At 41.6% G+C, this 14,936-nt stretch overlaps 1 protein-coding gene across 2 annotated transcripts in view; it reads right to left on the bottom strand.

Annotated features, from left to right (window-relative positions):
• ERCC4 (ERCC excision repair 4, endonuclease catalytic subunit) overlaps positions 1 to 14,936 on the bottom strand; it is a 56,666-nt gene that overhangs the window by 29,225 nt on the left and 12,505 nt on the right. For both annotated transcript variants that reach the window (XM_077275167.1, XM_077275166.1), the window contains exons 3-6: positions 13,859 to 14,054; positions 2,589 to 2,796; positions 895 to 1,075; positions 181 to 300 (exon numbers count right to left, since the gene is read on the bottom strand). In XM_077275167.1, the coding sequence (XP_077131282.1) occupies positions 181 to 300; positions 895 to 1,075; positions 2,589 to 2,796; positions 13,859 to 14,054 (705 nt within the window). The remainder of the gene's footprint in view (positions 1 to 180; positions 301 to 894; positions 1,076 to 2,588; positions 2,797 to 13,858; positions 14,055 to 14,936) is intronic.

The raw sequence follows: 14,936 nt of genomic DNA, 5'->3' as shown, positions 1-14,936 counted from the left end.
TGCTAGTAGACTTGAAGCTGCGATCATCCCAAGGGGACTACTGAAGACAGTAAAAAAACAATTGTACAAAAGTACAACTCATCCCGCAAAAAAACAAGCCGTCATACGGCCATATTTACGGAACAAAAAAAGTTGCATTTGAAAAGAACACAGAAGAGTTGGAAGAGGTTTGTTTCTTACCCTGCTTCTCATTTGTTTCAGCAGTTTTACATTTTTTGATAGATTTTGAGTCAGGAGCCCTATAGACCCGGCCTCGGGCATGAACAAACATGGAAGTACTCGAGTCAAGAAACAGCCAGCCTTAAAGGGAAGCAAAAAATACACATCTGAATGGCACCATATAAAGCGCTTAAAGGCAACCAATACTGTTCCATATATACAGATATTCTTTAAAAGGGAACCTGACAAACTTCTAGGTCATTAAAAGATAAGTTAAGTACTTGATAACCCCCAAAGCATTGCTCTAGCAGTGAAAAATCACGTTTTGAAGCTCAGTATCCATGTGTCTGGACGTGCTTGGGGCATAGCGATGCTCTTACAGCTCCTCAGCCCCACGCCGTTTTCCCTCCTGTGTATCAGCGCCAACGACCTGTCACTGAACCAGACCAGAGTGGTGCTAGGCAGGACATACAGCGTGAGGCTGAGGACCTGGAAGTGAATCCATTTATGTACTGAACTTCAAAACACAATTTTTCGCTACCATTTCTGTTCATGTGCTGATTATGCATTGCACATATTACATATTTTCTTAAAGCACCACTCCATCGGTTTTGTTTTTTTTTCCCCAACATCGCTGGAGAGGTGCTTTAAATGTAAAAAAAAAAAAAAAAAAAAAACTAAAATTTGATGTCCTGAAACCATAATACCCAATAACTGTCTAATATGAGAATGCACCTGAATTTTGTCCAAATGCTTTTTCACTGGCTTTCATCGACTCCAACAGGTTCAGAAAAGTCACACAGTCGTACTGGGAGAGGTACTGTAACAGCGTGCGAAGGATTTTTAAATCCTGAACCAAAGATTTTGTTTTGGCTCCAAGTTGATGCCACAGGGGATCCAAGTAATGACGTATTGTCTAGAGGAGAACAAAACCAAACCACATGCATTAATGCTTTATAACGTTTAGCCCTTATACTGCACACTTTTTGGCCTGGATTCATCAAGACTGGCGTTTTGCACAGCAGCCGAGATGAACAGTGCACTGTAGTACGATGCTTTGTAGCATAAATGATGATGAATCTGTCAGCCACGCTTGAACACTCTCCTCCTTTTTACTTTTATTATTTAAACAGCCTCCAGCTCGATCTCGAGCCACGGTGACGAAGATGAACGCTCTATAGGAAGATCGATCTTGTGCTAGCCTAGATAAGTCCACCAAGGTCTTCTCCGCTGTTATCTTGTTTCTATCAAGCCATCGAGTTGCTGGTCTTCTTCGCCTTGCTCCTTCTATTCTTCTGACCATGATGTCCTTCTCCGCTGATTGCCCTCTTCGTACGATGTGTCCAAATTATGCAAGTTCTAGCTTGGTGATCCTTGCTTAGAGTGACATGTCTGGCTTGATTTGTTCCAAAATTGATTGGTTTGTTCTTCTCGCCATCCATGGTATTGATAACATCCTTCTCCAGCACCATATTTCGAAGGCGTTGATTCTTCTTCTTTCCTGTTTCTTTAACCTTCTGGTTGAACCCTCCCCAATTTTCAAAATGGCCAAGACTAGCCAAAATGCTAAAAGTCGCTAGATTTTAATACATAGTTGTATTCAAATTCTGCCGATAACTATTTGGTCAATTGGAACTTCAGTTCTATGTAGGTGACAACTTCAGCAGACTGTAGCTAGTGTTGTCATACACATTACAGCAATATCGCCCCAAAACAACTAAATATTTTCTGGAGTATGGGGGCTCCCTTCTTCCCCCCCGACAGGTGATGTCAAGGATCAGGCACTATGATCCTTTTGTTTTCAGGAGAGATGAGTCTCTGACCAGTGTCTGCAGGCTCCTTACTTTCAAAACACATGTATGCTTGCAGTTGCAGCAAGCTATGGTGGCTAGGGGTGCAATAAAATAATTATTCTCCTCTCTGCCACTTTTATTTAATACATTACTATCCAGATATGACATTCTAAATGGTTATTTTTTGTTTGCTGTTTTGTGTCTGAAAGGCTATTACAACAAAGGAGATGGGTAACCTTTGTCAGGCCGGCCATTGCCACTACACAGCTGATGGACAAATATCTCTCGGCCAATCAACCACTATTAACCGTCACCCAAAATATACCCCACAAATAGCAACGAGATTTCTATGAGATGACCTTTATGTATAATAACTCGAGTTTGTGAGAATTGTTTCACAGGACCTGGAGCATTGACCATATCAGTAATGTGCGGCTGCTGGACGGGAGCCACAAGAACCGAAAAATGGTAATGTCATGAAGGTGTTAAAATGCAATTTGTTTGCTGGTCTACTATAGATTATCTGACAATATCGCTCTTCTCTCCTGTAATATCACGAACTCCAAATGAAGCCATAGGCAATGATATGAGTATTATTATATTAGTGCCGCCAATTATTATATACAGGTGAAATACCTTGTCAAAGGCTCTGCCAATGGCGTTCTCCAGGGACAGATCTTCCACCTCGAGTGCAGGATTGTAGCGTTTCAGCTCCCGCAGACAAGCGTTCATTATGTCCAGGATGGACGCCTGTATAGCCAGCATGGCCGGGGTCATTGTGATGTGCAGCTCCACCACTTCAGGCTTCTGCTTCTCCAAAAATGAATTCACAGTCGCATGAAACCTTCAGAAAACAAAGCGGCGTTATTTGTTTTTGAATGCACAACCTTATTTTTTTTCAATGAAATCAAATGGCAAAAATGAATTTTAGCCCAAAATACAAGCATGTAAGTGTAAAACCCCACATATCCAGCACTTATAGAGAAAGGCATCCACATGTGCCATCCTTACACACACCGAAATCAAGGGGCAGCTGCTTTAGTCTGTAGAGAACACGATTTGGCCTTTTAGAAAGCAAGCAACCCCTAAAAGACCATGCAGCCAGTTATCCTGCAGTTTCACAGACCACCACAGATCACACTGTGGCATCAGTGATGCTCCATGTATCAATCAAAGATTCTGGGATTTCTTTGATGTGGACTGACATGATGTGGCACATTCTGCTGGATGAAAGATGAAGAGAATTCACCCAGGAATTCAGACATCAGCCTAAGAGAGGTATTCACACTGGTTAGGGACCCATCAGTCTTATGGGACCACCTTGACGTTGGTTGATGGGCAGACATTATTTGGCCAAATTTTGTGCAAAGCGTCTCATTCATTTTTTAATAATATTCAAAAGCCGTATTGCTATTCATATGTGATATATTTCACATTGACAAAAATCTTGCTGATAGCCATTTTTCAGGTTCCCAATAATATGGAAAAAGTATTGGGGAAAAAAAAAAAAAAAAACGGCATTCCGTAAAACCGGAAGTCACGGTGCACCGCAAAAACGAGTTTGTGTTGTTTTTGGGGCCCCATTGATTTTCAATGGGGGCCGAGTCCATAAGCCGAAAAAAAAAAAAATATAGAGCAAGCTAGATATTTTTTCACGGCCGTAACAGTGACCGGCGGTCCTACAAATTTTTGCTGTCCCATAGAAATGCATTGAGCCTGCAAAAACGGGCCGAAAAAACACGGCAAGTGTAAAACCAGCCTTATGCTACCCATGTTTCACTGGTTACTCTGCCCATGATACAATCCTTATATCGACATTTCACAGAATGATGTGGCATTATCTTGACTTGCAGAACACACACAAATTATTCATCTCCAACAGATTATTACTCTTTTTACTACTTCAAAGTGGAACATTAATCCCTTTGTGGACAGCAGCCAGATCCGAGCTCGTCTGCAACCTTTCATTCTTGGTCACTAATGCTCAGTGGACTGGAGGGAAGAAAAATCCACCATCTGGAAGAAGCTGCAAAGAGCAGCCAAAGTGCCCCGAATAAGCCAGATAAACATGGGAGAACTGGCAGGGAGTCAGCAGTTTGTAATGTAATGTGCTCCGAGAGTACACATGGCTGAACACAACAGCGCCCGGTGATCAAAAGGCGTTCTTTATTAACCCTGACGTTGTCTTACAGCTAATGAGGATTCATTGCGTCATTTAGAAAACGATGTAACTGAAGCCATGCTCTTTTCAATCCAGCACTGACGGACTGAAGCTAAATAAGCCTCTTCTGTGATAAGTATAGGTGAAAGGCACTTCCTTTTATTACCAGAAATCACATTTTAATGGTTCACTCAAGGAAAGAATGTCGCTGACTTTGCATATATATATTGGAACTACAACATAGGGAATTGGTAACGGAGCCGACTAAATCTGCGGTGATATTGATTTATAGACATTCATCAGGCCAATGTATAATCAGGCAAATGCAACTTATGCATAGAAAACAGACACACATATTGAGTCGTGGCCACATTTTTTGGGACCCTTGAAATTGTTCCAGAAAAATGAAGTATTTCTCCCAGAACATTATTGCAATTTACATGTTTTGTTATATACATGTTTATTTTGTGTGCACTGGAACACAAAAAAAAAACCTGAGACTGGAGTATCTGTCCATACGACCACAATAAGTCGTACACTCCATTAGAGGTGGCCTTTATGGAAAAGTAGGCAGAAAAAAGGCTTTACTTACACAAAAAAAAATTGGAAGGCTTGTTTTGAGTTTGCGAAAAGACATGTGGGAGGCTCCCCCAATGTATGGAGGAAATGACAGTGGTCAGATGAGACCAAAATGGAACTTTTGGGCCACCAAGGTAAAACGTTATATCTGGTGTCAAACCCAACACAGCTTATCACCCCAAGAACACCACGCACACAATGAAGCATGAACAGCTGACAGAACAGAGGCGTGCTGATCTCGCAGAGCACACAGGAAACAGCTGACAGGACAGAGAAGCAGTGGTAAACTGCTGCTGCCCTGACAGTATGGAGTCAGACAAGAGAACGCGCGCATTCAGTGTGTGTGGAGCTCAATACAGATGGAGTCTGACAACGAGCAAATGTCTGATTCAGAAACAGCAAAGGGAGACCTCATCTAAAAGGTTTTAGTCCTGATTTAATTTACAATTTACGCGCGCGGCTGTGCGGAGGGGATCGCGCGGCTGTGTGTGTGTGTGCTGGTTTGTATGTAGGCAGTAGTGATGAGCGAGTGTACTCATTGCTCGGGTTTTCCCGAGCACGCTCAGGTGATCTCCAAGTATTTGTAACTGCTCGGAGATTTAGTTTTCATCGCAGCAGCTGACTGATTTACAGCTACTAGCCAGGCCGAGTACATGTGGGAGTTGCCTGGTTGCTAGGGAATCCCCACATGTAATCAAGCAGGCTAATAGCTGTAAATCATTCAGCTGCCACGATGAAAACTAAATCTCCAAGCAGTCATAAATACTCAGGAGACCACCCGAGCGTGCTCTGGAAAACCCGAGCAACGAGTACACTCGCTCATCACTGGTAGGCAGGCATCGTCCGATGGGACTACTAGTCCCATCCGGCTATGCCTGCTACAGTGACAGGAAGCCCGATGATGGGACAGTATAGTCCCTTCATCCGGCTACTGTATTCAAGGGTACAAAAAACACACACACACACATATAGGCGTGCATACAACACACACTACATACAACACACACTACATACAACACACACTACATACAACACACACTACATACAACACACACTACATACAACAAACACTACATACAACACACAGTACATACTCACCATCACCTTGATCCCTGAAGCCATCGCTCACGTGTAAAAAATATTAAAATAATAAACAAACAATATACTCCCTGTATATCCAATTAATACGAGTGTCCCACGACGATCTCCCGTGGAGAGCTGCCACATCAGCTGATGCGACCGCTCACCAGGGGCTCCGGCAATACAATGACGGAAGGTATCCTTCTGCACTGTATCCCTCCGCCGCTGTGAGTATAGTTCATACTCTCACTTGCGGCACTGCTGTGTGGGAAAATTCCCACGCAGCTTTGCCATAAAGTGAGAGCCTGAACTGCAGTAACCTCTTCAGTGATGCACTGCAGGAGCCATTGACTCCTGTCAGTGTGTCACTGGGAGGCCCTATAGAGTGGTGACATCACCCGATGTCACTGTTCTATAAGGGAGATCATCATGGGACACTCGTTATTAATTGCACTGCGTCGGACAGGGAGTATACGGTTGGTTTATTTTTTTTTAATTTTTTGCAGGCGATCGAGTATGGTAAGTATGGTGAAATTAAAGAATATTAAAATACTTTATTTTGGCTATGTCTTTTTTTAACTCTCACTACTATAGGATTAATAATGGATAGGTGTCTTATTGACGCCTCTCCATTATTAACCGGGCTTAATGTCACCTTACAATACAAAGGTGACATTAACCCCTTACTACCCCATATCCAACCATATCTACACGGGAGTGGAAGAGAGAGGCTAAGTGCTGGAATTGGCGCATCTTACAGATGCGCCATTTCTGGGGCGGCTGCGGGCTGGTGTTGGTAGCCGGGGGGGCAATATCCATGGCCCCTCTGTAGGCTATGAATATCAGCCCGCACCTGTCTGCATAGCCCTCACGGGGCCTTACATCTTTTTTTGGGGGGATCCCCCTATTTTAACCCCTTTCTGCCAGCTGACGGAGTTGTAGGTGAGCTGGCAGAACCACCGCTTTGAGATGGGCACGGGCGGTGAGCCCACCTCAAAGCCGCGATGTCAGCTGTTTTGTACAGCTGACATGTGCGCGCAATGAGCGCGAGCGGAATCGTGATTCGCCCGCGCCCATTAACTAGTTAAATGAAGCTGTCAAGCGCTGACAGCGGCATTTAACTAGCGCTCCCGGCCGCGCGGCCGGAAGTGCTCTCATCGCTGACCCCGTCACATGATCGGGGGTCATCGGTGCATTGCCATAACAACCAGAGGTCTCCTTGAGACCTCTATGGTTGTCGATGGCCGATTGCTTTGAGCGCCACCCTGTGGTCGGCGTTCAAAGCACATCTGCATTTCTGCTACATAGAGGTGATCTGTACTTCACCTCTATGTAGCAGAGCCGATGGTGTAGTGCATGCTTCTAGCCTCCTATGGAGGCTATTGAAGCATGCCAAAATTAAAAAAAAAAAAGGTGTTTAAAAATATAAAAAAAATAAAAAATATATAAAAGTTCAAATCACCCCCCTTTCGCCCCAATCAAAAATAAAACAATAAAAAAAAAAAAAAAATCAAACCTACACATATTTGGTATCGCCGAGTTCAGAATTGCCCGATCTATCAATAAAAACAAAGGATTAACCCGATCGCTAAATGGCGTAGCGAGAAAAAAAATCAAAACGCCAAAATTATGTTTTTTTGGTCGCCGCAACATTGCATTAAAATGCAATAACGGGCGATCAAAAGAACGTATCTGCGCCAAAATGGTATCATTAAAAACGCCAGATCGGCACGCAAAAAATAAGCCCTCACCTGACCCCAGATCACGAAAATTGGAAACGCTACGGGTATCGGAAAAATCGCACAATTTTTTTTTTTTTTTTTTTTTTTTTTTTTTAGCAAACTTTGGAATTTTTTTTCACCACTTCGATAAAAAATAACCTAGACATGTTAGGTGTCTATGAACTCGTAATGACCTGGAGAATCATAATGGCAGGTCAGTTTTAGCATTTGGTGAACCTAGCAAAAAAGCCAAACAAAAAACAAGTGTGAGATTGCACTTTTTTTTGCAATTTCATCACACTTGGAATTTTTTTCCCGTTTTCTGTTACGTGGCATGGTAAAACCAATGGTATCGTTCAAAAGTACATCTCGTCCCGCAAAAAATAAGCCCTCACATGGCCATATTGACCGAAAAATAAAAACGTTATGGCTCTGGGAAGGAGGGGAGTGAAAAACGAAAATGAAAAAACGGAAAAAGCTCCGGGGGTGAAGGGGTTTATAGCCAGTAAAGGCTACACAGACAGCTGCGGGCTGATATTTATAGCCTGGGAAGGGGCCATGGATATTACCCCATTTCCAGGCTACAAATATAATGCCCCCGGCTTTCCCCCTCTGGTGCAGAAAATTGCGCGAGAGCCCACACCATTTTCTTTCATGTTTTTTTCAAAAATTAAACATACTGTTCATTAATAAACATCGGCCTTGCTATTATATATCTATGGATATATCTATAGAGATAGATATGGATTTATCTATCTATAGATATATCTATCTATCCATATATCTATCTAACTTGTATTGTTTAAGATTATTGTACTTGTTTTTATTATGTATACCCCTCCTCACATGTAAAGCGCCATGGAATAAATGGCGCTATAACAATAAATAATAATAATAATAATAACTATCCATATATCTACATCTATCCATAGATATATCTATGGATAGATATATGAATAGATATATCCATGTATCAATAGATCTATCTATCTCATATCTATCTAGCTATCTATCTAACTATCGATAGATTGAAGGAATGAGATAGATCTATATATAGATAGATATTATCTATAGATCTGTCTATCATCTGTCTGTCTGTCTGTGTGTGTGTAATGGAGTGTGGGTTGGACAAATGTAAAAGAGGAGGTTGAACAAGAAATTACATCACAAATCTTTTTTTGTTCAATAATAGATCTTTAGCTTTCAAAAACGCATACAAAAAAGCATAAAAAAGCATCAAATCCGCACAAAAACCGCATCAAACTGCACCCAAATCGCACCCATAAAACCGCATCAAAACCGCACAAAAACGCACCTGCGTTTTCTGTCAAGAGGTGCGGATTCAGTGTGGAACAATCCGCCGGCAATCTGTGGATTTGCTGCGGATCCGCAGCGTTTTTTTCCGCGCAGAAACGCTGCAGATCCGCAAAGTGATTTACAGTACAATGTAAATCAATAGGAAAAAAAATGCTGTGCTAATGGTGCGGAAAATGCAGCGGATTGAAAGAAGGAGCATGTCACTTCTTTTGTGCGGATCTGCCGCGTTTCTGCACCCTTCCATTATAGAAATCCGCAGGGGTAAAAAAAACGCACAAAATCCGCAACAAAAACGCATTAAATCTGCACCTGCGTTTTCTGCCAGGAAATGCAGATTTTGTGCAGAAAATTCTTCACCCAAATCTGCAACGTGTGCACATAGCCTTATTCTGTTGTGAACATCAATTTCCATTTTGCATTTTCTCCACAGAATGTGGCTGAGATTTTATAAGCTGTATGAAGAGCTTATAGAAAAATTGGTTTTATCAACTTTTTGGCATTCCCTATTATTCAAATGTGACGTGTCAATTTACGTGGTATAAACTCAGAATGTCTTTCCCTTTATGTTGGAGGTAAATTTAGGTCATTGTGCCTGATTTACCAAAGCTTCTAAGCCAGTAAAGAGCTTTGAAGAGCTGCATAGCTTTGGTAATTTCAACATGGTGCTAAAACTCTTCAACTTTTTGTCTTCGAACAAAGTGGGCATCACTAGTACAGGACAGGGTGGCGTTCGCTATGCCACAAATCTTACTCCAGCAGGGACTGGAGTAGGATGTGCACATTGAAGTATATGCTTCTTCTTCATAGCTGCAGCTGTGCCCCTGAACCTCCAACCAAGAGGTCCAGATTGAAAGAATCAGGATAAAAATTATAAGTAGGAAAATGTGCTTCACTTTTCTTTTCTTACTAAAATTATTTTTATTAAGCTAGGCGTTACGGAGCTCCTTCATCAGGCTAATACCGACTGAGTAATACATGCCGTCATTTATACTATCCATAGTGACATCACAACCTTAATGATGGACAGCCTCCAATCACATTAATTCTTGTGTTCAATATTTACATACAATGCTAACATTTACAATTCTTAGGTTCACCATAAAACACACTTAAAAATTACTTGCAGATGAAAAGTAATATATTAGTCCCTATAACAATTTGAGTATAAAGGGCAAAAAAAAAAAATTGTATGGTTTACAATACCAGTATCCAAGCAAATCCTCACTGAACGGTGCAGTCTACACATTCACTGAGAACTTCGGGTGCCAATATCCAATATGACTCCCTGTTCACCAGATTCGGGAACCTATTGGATGTGTGTTGTGATCTGTTCTAGAACAGGGAGATTCAGACAATTAGGATCTTTCCTGTGATCGGTGACGAAATGCTTGGGACAAACTATGTGTAATAATACCATTTCGTATATCTCTGACTGCTCATTGTGTCGTGTGACCGGCATACTGGGGATTACAGTCACACTGCAACAAACCGCATCGTTGGTGTCACAGTTTAAAAATTGATGAATAGGGAAAAGTTCCCCTCTGACTGCCGATGTTGTACATCCGTGATTTTTCATATTACAACTGAGACATTTTGTTCCCCCACACTGAAAAGAACCTCTAATAGAGGTCAGAGTTAGGGGTCCTTGTGTGGAGTGAGTCAGGGGTACTGCTGATCTGATGTTGCTGGGTGCAACATGGTTCTTAAGATTCCTATTTCTACAAAAAATAATGTTTGATTTTTTTATTATATTTCCTGAGAGGACAGGATCATTCCTAGAACGATCCAATACTTATGTTAGGAAACTATATTTAATTGTATTATCCAACAAACTTTTTTTTTTTTCTAAAATTGCCTTTTCAGCTTTTAAAAAAGGAACTCCCTTGGCGTATTCAAGCACTCACTCTGGTTCAGTTTTTTTGGGGGTACAAACACGTTTCAGTATGATGGATGCATATTTCTTCTCCCTGAATCTTGTTTTTTTTTCTTAAAGGGAACAGAAATAACGCTGTTATCCTGCAGATACGAGGTTAATCTGCAGGTTAACAGCATTATGCTGCTGTCCGGAGCCTGCCCGCAGCAGGGAGAAAATTTATTTTTATTCTCCCCACCAGCATTTGGTAATTTCCCATGCTTCATCAGCACCTTTCCTTGAAGATCTCAGTGCATCTGGGCATGTAATGTATGTAAGTTTTTGGATAAAAATACAGTAATTATCCAGAGCAAGCATGGGTTTTCAGCAAACAAGCATGCCAGACTAATCTAATTTCCTTCTATGACGGAATCACTGATTGGGTGGATCAGGGAAATGCGGTAGATATTGTATATCTTGACTTCAGCAAAGCATTTGATAAAAGTATCTCATACTATCCTTACTGACAAAATCATCAATTATGGGATTGATAAGGCTATGGTTAGGTGGATTCATAACTGGCTCAGTGATTGTACTCAAAGAGTGGTAATAAATAGTGATGAGCGAATATACTCGTTACTCGAGACTTCCCGAGCATGGTCGGGTGTCCTCCAAGTATTTTTTAGTGCTCGGAGATTTAGTGTTCATCGCCGCAGCTGAATGATTTACATCTGTTAGCCAGCATAAGTACATGTGGGGTTGCCTGGTTGCTAGGGAATCCCCACATGTAATCAAGCTGGCTAACAGATGTAAATCATTCAGCTGTGGTGATGAACACAATCTCCGAGCACTAAAAAATATTCGGAGGACACCCGACCATGCTCGGGAAATCTCGAGTAACGAGTATATTCGCTCATCACTAGTAATAAATGATTGCACATCCAATTGGAAGAGTGTTTCAAGTGGGGTACCACAAGGCTTTGTCCTGGCCCCAGTGTTGTTCAACATTTTTGTAAATGATCTAGGTAAGGGAATTGAAAGTAAACTAATCAAATTTGGAGACGTTGCAAAGATAGGAGGGATAGCTAACACTAGAGAAGACAGAGAAAGGATTCAGAAGGATCTAGATAAGCTTGAACATTGGGCAGCGACTAATAGAATGGTATTTAACAGGGAGAAATGCAAGATTCTACATCTGGACAGGAAAAACAAAAATTACATCTATAAAATGGGAGGAATAGAACTAAGCAACAGCACGTGTGAAAAAGATGTATACTAATAGATCACAGACTGCATATGAGTCAACAGAGTGATGCAGCAGTAAAAAAGGCAAACACAGTTCTAGGATGTATTAAGAGAAGCATAGAGTCTAGATCACGTGAAGTCATTATCCCCCTCTACTCCTCCTTGGTCAGGCTTCATCTGGAATACTGTGTCCAGTTCTGGGCACCACATTTAAAAAAAAATACATTGAAAAACTGGAGCAAGTTCAGACAAGAGCTTCCAGGATGGTGAGCGGACTTCAAAGTATGTACTACGAGGAACGGTTAAAGGATCTGGGAATGTTTAGCTTGAAAAAAGAAGACTGAGAGGAGACTTAATAGCTGTCTACAAATAGCTGAAGGGCTGTCACATTGTAGAAGGATCATCTTTAGGGCTCATTTCCACATGCGAGGCACACGTCCGTATCTCGCATGTGGAAACCAAGCTCTGGCACCAGCACTTTGGAGCGGAGCTGTGCAGCTCCATGTGTTCCTATGCGGCCGCACAGCTCCGCTCTGGAGTGCCGGCTCCACAGCTTGGTTTCCACATGCGAGATACGGACGTGTGCCTCGCATGTGGAAATGAGCCCTTATTCTCAATTGCACATGGAAACACGAGAAGCGATGTAATGAAACTGAAAGGGAGAAGATAAAGATTAGATATTTGAAAACACTCTGACAGTGAGTGTGATCAATGAGTGGAACAGGCGGCCAACAGAGGTGGCGAGTTCTCCTTCAATGGAAGTCTTTAAAGAGAGGCAGGACAGACATCTGTCTGAGATGGTTTAGTGAATCCTGCATTGAGCAGGGGGGTTGGACCAGATGACCCTGGAGGTCCCTTCCAAGTCTAACATTCTAGGATTCTATAATCTCATCTTGCAACAGGAGTGGTGAGCTCTAAATCCACTTTTTTTCCCCCTCTATACTTTCATAGAAATAGGCTACGTTCTCAAGTTGCATCTCGCTGTGTTTTTTATTCAAATGAAAAGCTGCATTTTACAGCACCAGCAAAAGCAAAAGCGAAGACATTTAAGAAATCTCATGCACACACACAATTTTTTTTCCTCTGGCTGAAATGGAAAATTGCACTTTTTTTTTTTTTTGCTAACTGCACCGTGTCACTTCTCTCAGTGTTTTTACACCCATAAAAAGCAATGAGTGAGCAAAACCACAGCAAAAATGCAGGTATCCGGTTTTGCTGCATTTTTGTTACAGAAAACACAGGAATAACAAGCACTAAACTGTATCAGCATGAAAAACACAGCAAAACCTGTTTTTAAGCTGCTTCTTTACTGTCAATACAGCAGGTTTTTCCTGCAGCAAAAATGCAACATGTGAACATGGCCCTAGTGTTTTAATAGTTTCTAACTATTTGTTGCTACTTAATGTAATATCTTCAATACAGATACGGCGACTATTCCAATAAAGGATTTAGTGACTGGCACAGGATAATAAAAAATGGGAAACTTAGGCAGAAATCACGCTTGTTTGTCTTTTATTTATTTCTTTAATCCATGTGCTGACCATTTACATTCTTAGAAATGTAGGCGTTTGGTTTACAAGTCGGATCGTACTTGAACACGTCTATTTTTTGGACGTGTGAATTAGGTCTTGCATGGGTTTACTTCCGCATTGTAGGCTAGATCCGGAGCCTCTGTGCAGTTTCTATCCTATTTGACGGAATTAATGCCTCAATCTTATTCTTCCTATCGTTGTGCGAGTTGATGGGGTTTGTGGAGCATCATTAATGTCAGCAAGTTCAAGCTTACACAGAACTATTGTACTTTCACATACAGCTCATGTGTAAAAGTATACAGCAAACCGAATAAACATTAAAAAAATATAGTCAAAATCAGTTTTATTTCCAGGACCAACATCACATTTTTCACCAATTTTAGTCAGGTTTAGAGATTAATAGAAATGTGTCTACCCACCTCGGCCATAGGTAAAGTTTTCTGACAAACAGATTTCTCATTACTCGCTCCACTTGGCAGAAGCCGGTGTGAAAAGCGACTGGATTGTCCGTGAAGGCTTTTATAAAGCCCTGCTTGTTCTTCTGCCGATATAAGCGCAGTATAAAGGCTTCCTGGCAGGACTCCATAATCTTGTGTGCCTTATACACAAGGATACCTGAAGAAGACAGAATGATGACTATAGTGATGTCAAACAGCAGATGAATGAAAGCAATCATGCTGCACTGTCACATCAATATTCATTCACCTTTGCAATTGTATACAAGATATTGCTGAAATGACTTATGCCCATACAGTTTAACATAAACATCCAATGTATTCTGTATGAATTTCCATCACAGAAATGGTCTAAAAAGTCAGTAAGAGAGAAAAGTGTCCTTAGCCTTTTCTTACTCACTGCACCACGACCAGTTATCATAGGAGCTAGATACAAGGGATTGGGTTTTCGAATTATGAAAATAAGGGGGAATGTTCAATGCTTAAAGGGAACCTGGGCCTCTCTGACCTTTCCTGGCGCCTGCGCCCTGCAGTACTTTGCTCTGCCCTCAACAGGACAGACAAAGTACGCCTGCGCCGCTGCCGCAGCCTGAAGACCAGAAGAGGACGTCATCGTAAGGTGGGAGCCCCTGATGCCGGTGGCCGCAGCTCATCTTCGATTTTTGGGGTGACAGGTTCCCTGTAAAGCTATGACAAAAAAGCTTCAGTGGCCCCATTTGTATCCAAGTCTTGTTTGCAATCCCAATGGTTAATAAGTAAAATGTGTGCAAGATAGGATACAGGAAAGATATATATCTTGGTATCGTGTTAGCCAGTAGATAGAAAAATATTTGGACGTGGGAGTCCTCAGTGGTTGAGACCTTTTAATTTGTTACCATCTTTTCAGTTAGCCATTAAAAGGTCTCAACCACTGAGGACTCTCACGTCTAAATATTTTGCAAGATAGGATACTATTATTAGGGGAAGACAGCAGGGCTCTGCTGACATCTAGTGGTGAAATTAGGATAAGCAGGGTTTTATGTACACCTAGTGCCAGGATGTA

This window comes from Ranitomeya variabilis, chromosome 7, assembly GCF_051348905.1.
Source record: "Ranitomeya variabilis isolate aRanVar5 chromosome 7, aRanVar5.hap1, whole genome shotgun sequence".
NCBI classification, from domain to species: domain Eukaryota; kingdom Metazoa; phylum Chordata; class Amphibia; order Anura; family Dendrobatidae; genus Ranitomeya; species Ranitomeya variabilis.
Note: the sequence above shows the minus strand (reverse complement) of the source record. Positions and strands in the feature narration are given on the sequence as shown.